The following is a 6,000-nucleotide window of genomic DNA, read 5'->3' on the forward strand; positions in this document are numbered from 1 at the left end:
CTTTCCTCTGGATCTTTCTATACTCATCCTGCCCCTCAGAGAAACCCAGCTTTGTAGCCCCAGGACCCTCTCACTCCCTACACTCTTCCCAGAGCTAGATGATGGCGAGTTACCTTCCTGAGCTCCTCCTCGTACTCTGGAGACCAAGAGGACTTAGGGTCCCCAGGTCACTCCTGGATTTATCCCCAGAGGACCGAAAGCTGTTTGTGGGGATGCTGGGGAAGCAGCAGGGTGAGGAGGACGTCAGACGCCTGTTCCAGCCCTTCGGCCATATCGAGGAGTGCACCGTCTTGCGGAGCCCTGATGGCACCAGTAAAGGTGACATGAGCTGACCCTGGGTTTCCTGGTGACCCTGTCTCATTCTGGGCCTCATGACCCTTTGGCCCCTGTGGCCTGAGCCACCCAATCCCTCTATCCTGCCCCAGGCTGTGCCTTTGTGAAGTTTGGGAGTCAGGGGGAAGCTCAGGCGGCCATCCAGAGTCTGCACGGCAGCCGGACCATGGCGGTGAGGGCGGGCGCCGGGGGCCGAGGGTGAAGCCAGTGGGGGTGGGGACGGGCTCCTCCTCCCCAAATGCAATCGGTGCTCCAGGAAAAGGCTTGATGGGCAAGGCGCTCTGCCCAGGGCCAGGGCTGGGGCCTGGACCACTCACCGCGGCGTCCCCTGCCCAATCCAGGGTGCGTCGTCCAGCCTCGTGGTCAAGCTGGCGGACACAGACCGGGAGCGCGCGCTGCGGCGGATGCAGCAGATGGCGGGCCAGCTGGGCGCCTTCCACCCGGCGCCGCTGCCGCTCGGGGCCTGCGGAGCCTACACCACGGCGGTAGGTGCCCGGGCCCCGGCGGGCGCGGGCGGGTAGGCGGGCGGGGTGCCGGGCCAGGGTCGGAGCTAGGGCAGCTGCCCGCCGCTGGGCCCTCCACATCCGTCCTTCTTCCCTCTTAAAGATCCTGCAGCACCAGGCGGCCCTGCTGGCGGCGGCGCAGGGCCCGGGCCTAGGCCCGGTGGCCGCAGTGGCGGCACAGATGCAGCACGTGGCGGCCTTCAGCCTGGTGGCCGCGCCGCTGTTGCCCGCGGCAGGTACTGCGGGCAGGGGAGGGGGCCGCGGTGGGAGGGGGCGGCGCGGGGCTGCGGCCTGACTCTCCGACCTCCTCCGCCGCCAGCAGCTAGCTCCCCGCCCGGCGGCGGCCCGGGCACGCTTCCTGGTCTTCCGGCGCCCATCGGGGTCAATGGATTCGGCCCCCTGACCCCCCAGACCAACGGACAGCCGGGCTCCGACACTCTCTACAGTAATGGGCTCTCCCCTTACCCAGGTGGGCCCCCAGCTCCGCCGAAATCTCCCTGAAATGGAGTGGGGAGCGTGGGGGAGGGGGAACCGGCCTCCCTGGGAAGGGACTCCTCGTTGCCTGCTGCTTCTCACAGGCTCCCTCCACCTCCCACACTCCCTGAGCCTCTCACCGACCCTGCCCACCTGACCACCTTCACCGTGGGCCTCACGCCCCTCTCTCCCCAGCCCAGAGTCCCGGCGTGGCTGACCCCCTGCAGCAGGCCTACGCTGGGATGCACCACTACGCAGGTTTCACTTGGCGCTCCGCGGCCTGGGGGGAGGTTGAAGGGCCCCAGAAAGGAATAGGGAGATTCGTGGGGGGTTTAGGCTCTGTTCTGAGGAGTCGACTCTCCCATCCCCCGACCCCTGGGCCCAGAACGACTTCTCTAGGGGTGGGGGTTACCGTGGACTAGTCTGAATTGGTCAAAGGTGGTTAGGCAGATGGGAGATGGCTCCTGGGGATCGCTGCCCACTCCCACCTCTGTCTCCAGCAGCCTATCCGTCGGCCTATGCCCCCGTGAGCACAGCTTTCCCCCAGCAGCCTTCAGCCCTGCCCCAGCAGCAAAGAGAAGGTGAGGGACAGGGGCCTGGAGATCAGGGCCTGGTGGGGCTGGACTCAGAGTCCCTCCCCTGAACCAGCCTGCTGCTGTTCCTGCAGGCCCCGAAGGCTGTAACCTCTTCATCTATCACCTGCCTCAGGAGTTCGGTGATGCAGAACTCATACAGACATTCCTACCCTTTGGAGCTGTTGTCTCTGCCAAAGTCTTTGTGGATCGAGCCACCAACCAGAGCAAGTGTTTTGGTGAGCTGAGCCCCATCTGTGGGCCTCTCCCACTCCTAACTTTGAGATCCCCTACAGACCCTAAGATTATCCCTCCATAAGTCAGTGATTCCTAGAAACTGACCGTATGGCATTAAGCAGCATGGCAGACCAGTGACGGCGCGACGCCTAGACCAGGAACAAGTCTATTTCAGGTTCACCTGGGAAAGTCAGGTGTCTAGAAGATGTTCCACCAGGTCAAGCTTTAGAGTCTAGCCTGGACAGGAGGAGTCTGGGTCTGGGACCAGGGATCCCCTCCAACTCCAACTGCAGTTCAGAGGACCAGAATGGGAGCAGTAGAGGCAGCCAGAGTCAACCCATGCCTGGGAAGGACAGGGAAACACTTCAGCCAACACACTGCCTGCCCTCCCCCCCCCCACCACACACACACTCAGAATCGCCTCCTTTCCTTCTTTTTTTAATTTGTGTGTGTGTGAGAGGAAGATTGTTGCTGAGCTAACATCTGTGCCAGTCTTCCCCTATTTTATATGGGATGCCGCCACAGTGTGGCTTGATGTGTAGTGCTTGATGATCTGCGCCTGGGGTCCAAACCCATGAACCCTGGGCTGCCAAAGCAGAGCACGTGAACTTAATCACTATGCCACTGGGCCAGCCCCCTTCCTTTCCTTCTAAGAATCATCCCTGTAGGAAACTCAGGCCACTTGCCCGTGTGTGCATGTGTGTGTGCAAACAGTGGAGGGTGGAGGGGTATATGTTTGATGGAACTGGCCCGAGGGGGCAGAGAGAAGAGGGGGCTGATCAGACAGAAAGGAGGCTGTGCCAGGCAGAGTTCCCAGCTAACCTCTCTGCCCACACCCCCTAGGGTTTGTTAGCTTTGACAATCCAACCAGTGCCCAGACAGCTATTCAGGCCATGAATGGCTTTCAAATTGGCATGAAGAGGCTCAAGGTCCAGCTAAAGAGGCCCAAAGATGCCAACCGGCCTTACTGATCTACTCTCACTGACCAGCCACAGAAAGGTGAGTCCTTGGTGGACCCCAGGCAGATGGGGCCTGAGTGATGGAGCCCTCTCAGCTTTGATGGTCCTTTTGGGATGTTGGGGGCACCCACCTCTGAAAAAGTCTGGGAGGGAAGAGCCAGGAGTTAGAGGGATCCTCAGCTGGAGACCTTGTGTTTTTCCTTCAATCCAAGGACTGAGACAAATTAGACGACCCTCCTGCCCTCACAGTCTGGGGGAGACAATTACAGCAAGATCCAACCAGTTCTACTCCAGAGGTAGCTGTAGGGGGCCATGGGAGTAGAGAACTCATGTGTGGGAAGGGCAGGGACTTGGACAAGGAGACTAGAAAAGTAGGTTTGGACCAGCTTGTGAAGGGTCTTAAAGGCCATGAGTTTGGACGTTATCCTACAGATGGTAGAGAACCAGTGAGGAATTTAAACAAAGAAAGGACAAGATGTGAGGGCTGGGACAATGGCAGTGAACATAGGGATGGGGAGAGAAGCAAATACATGGAAGAAACAGAATCTGCAGGGCCTGCTGGGCCATGGGGAGGGAGATGACAAGCTCTTTTAGGTTTCTGGCAGGGCCAGCTGCCTACGACTTTTAGAGATTTACTGTCTCAGAAGATCCACATGGCCCTGCCTCACTTGAGCTACCCTAGGGAGCCTTCTGGAGGGGGTGCCAGGCTGGGGCCATCTGCCCAGGATCCAGGGTGTGGCATCAGTGGTCTCAACCCTGCTGAGCTCTGCTCCTCAGGAGGAGAGGTCCAGCCACTCACCTAAGATGTCACTGATGGGACAAGCTGCAATTCTTGTCTTGCCCTCCAGAATGATTTTGCCTTTTTTCCTCCCCTCTCTCTTTACCAATTAATACCCAACAACAGAAACTGGGGAGTGAGAAGAAAGGAAAGGAAAAGCACAGAAACGCTTGAGCAGCCCTTCATGAAGGAGCAGCCACAGACGGAGGTGGATCAGATCCAAGGCCGGCACCTGGGGCTCAGGCCACTTGAAGGATTGTTTTCATCTGAGTGGGTTGTTTTGTGCCTGTGGCATAGAGCTCAGGCTGGCAAGACAACTGGGGCTGGCTGAGGATTGACTGTCTAGGGAACCAGCAGAGGGCCTTGGGGGTGCCAAGGGCTTCTCCACAAGGGAGGCCCAGATTTGCTTCTTTGAAAATCATATCATTCCTTAGAGTTTAGGGACCAAAGGACTATTGCTTTTTTAAGAATATATATATCTATATAAATTAAAACAAAGAAACAAACAAAAAAAACCACAAGAGAAACAAAAAAGACAGTATAGAGTCTCATAAAAGCTGCCTTTAAATATCCCTAGGAGCCAGGGTGAGGGAGACCCTTGAAAGCCCCAGCCTGGGCAGAGCGAGGCTGTGGAAAGATTGTTCTGTGTTTCATTCCCTCTTAAACTTCCCCCAACCCTCACCTTTTTAAAATAATTAAGGACTTGAGGTCTAGACTCATATACAGGTAATAAGAGAGTTATGAAGCAGTGAACCCACAATCCTCAAACTCAGACAGCATCCCTGAAGAGGACCCAGGAGGCGCTCTGGCCTGCTCTGGCCTCTACCACCCTGAGAGTCCTCCTAGCCAGCAGGAGTGGGAACCTGCCTTTCCTTCTTGACAGCCTTTCCTGTGGAACCACTGCTTCCCCAGGCAGGAAGAAAGGGAGATTTGGCCACCCCAGCCTTTCCCTTCCCCATCCAGATAGACAGAGGCCCTGCCCTTGGCTGAGCCGAGACACCTCCTGTTTCCCCTCTCCTTGAGCCAGACCCTGTGTCCCCTTGCTCCAGGCCACCTTCTGTCTCTAAGTCTAAGTTTGCCCACCTGTAAAGTAGATTCAGGATATATGTAGAGGGCTGTGACAACAGACTAGGAAGGTTTGCTACTGTATATACTGCCATTGAGAAGGGGGTAATGTTCAATATGTAGAAGCTTCAGAATTTAGAGGTCCCTCTTTACCCAGGACCTGGGAGGGAAGTAGATGTTTTGCCAAAATACTTCTTCATTCCTTTAAAAAGTACATCTTTCCTATGCAAGAGTGTCTCACATGTGCTTATCCAAGGTGCTTCTAGATGGTGAGCAGTGTTCAGCTTAGAAGTGGTGTGTGCTCTGTCTGTCTGTCTTTGTCTGTCTGTTGTATACAGTGGGTGCCATATAAAGCTGATCAATGGTGGTGCTTCCTGCCTGCTTCTGTGAGATGGGCAAAAGATTCAGCTTAGAACACCACGACTCTCTTTGCCTTGGTCAGCCTTTCCTGGGCCTGCAGGGCTTGCACATGTTTTTCCCAGGAGGATAATTTCCCCTCCACGCCATAGACATGGATCAGACTAGTCTGGGGCCCCAGCTGTGTGATGGGCACTCTGATCCCCAGATATTGCTGAGGCTGGAAGCCTCTCATCTGGTATCACATCAGACGGTAAAGGATGTGGGGGTGGGGGTGGAGGGTTCCTCCTTCATAACAGTTTCTAAGAAAACTTGTTCCCACTTATTCCTCTGTCTTTGACTCATTTTTGGAGGGAATGGGAATGAAAAATAGATACAATAATGACATTACCAGGCAAGGTGTGGTATATACCAACAAATAATTTCCAACTGAGAGAGGAACCAGCACTAAGGGCATCTGTACACGAGCACAATGCTGACACATAGACTGATTACCCTGGACACAGATGAAGATATGTAGCACCTGCACATTCAAACATATATTCACATGGAGGTGCTAGGTACTAGTTGCTAAGCCCTTGCTAGGAGCTGGGGCTCAGGCATGTTCTAAGTAGTCAGAGTTAGGGGGGAAGACAGTTAGGGGGGAATGCAGTTATAATGGAGGGCCACACAGGGTCTGTGATAGCAAGAAGACTACCTAATTCAGACTTGATTGGTAGGGG

At 55.8% G+C, this 6,000-nt stretch overlaps 1 protein-coding gene across 6 annotated transcripts in view; it reads left to right on the forward strand.

Moving 5' to 3' along the window:
• CELF6 (CUGBP Elav-like family member 6) overlaps positions 1–4,372 on the forward strand; it is a 28,106-nt gene extending 23,734 nt beyond the window's left edge. For 2 of the 6 annotated variants that reach the window (XM_014849706.3, XM_070498749.1), the window contains 10 exons: positions 190–318; positions 426–505; positions 675–818; positions 940–1,072; positions 1,159–1,305; positions 1,506–1,568; positions 1,811–1,891; positions 1,978–2,121; positions 2,963–3,118; positions 3,983–4,372. In XM_014849706.3, the coding sequence (XP_014705192.2) occupies positions 190–318; positions 426–505; positions 675–818; positions 940–1,072; positions 1,159–1,305; positions 1,506–1,568; positions 1,811–1,891; positions 1,978–2,121; positions 2,963–3,090 (1,049 nt within the window). In that variant the 3' untranslated portion in view covers positions 3,091–3,118; positions 3,983–4,372. Of the gene's footprint in view, positions 1–189; positions 319–425; positions 506–674; positions 819–939; positions 1,073–1,155; positions 1,306–1,505; positions 1,569–1,810; positions 1,892–1,977; positions 2,122–2,962; positions 3,119–3,982 lie in introns of all 6 variants that reach the window. The other 4 variants (XM_014849707.3, XM_014849704.3, XM_014849708.3 and 1 more) reach the window with 4 other exon arrangements.
• The last annotated feature ends 1,628 nt before the right edge of the window (positions 4,373–6,000 follow it).

Source organism: Equus asinus, chromosome 2 (assembly GCF_041296235.1).
Source record: "Equus asinus isolate D_3611 breed Donkey chromosome 2, EquAss-T2T_v2, whole genome shotgun sequence".
Lineage (NCBI taxonomy): Eukaryota > Metazoa > Chordata > Mammalia > Perissodactyla > Equidae > Equus > Equus asinus.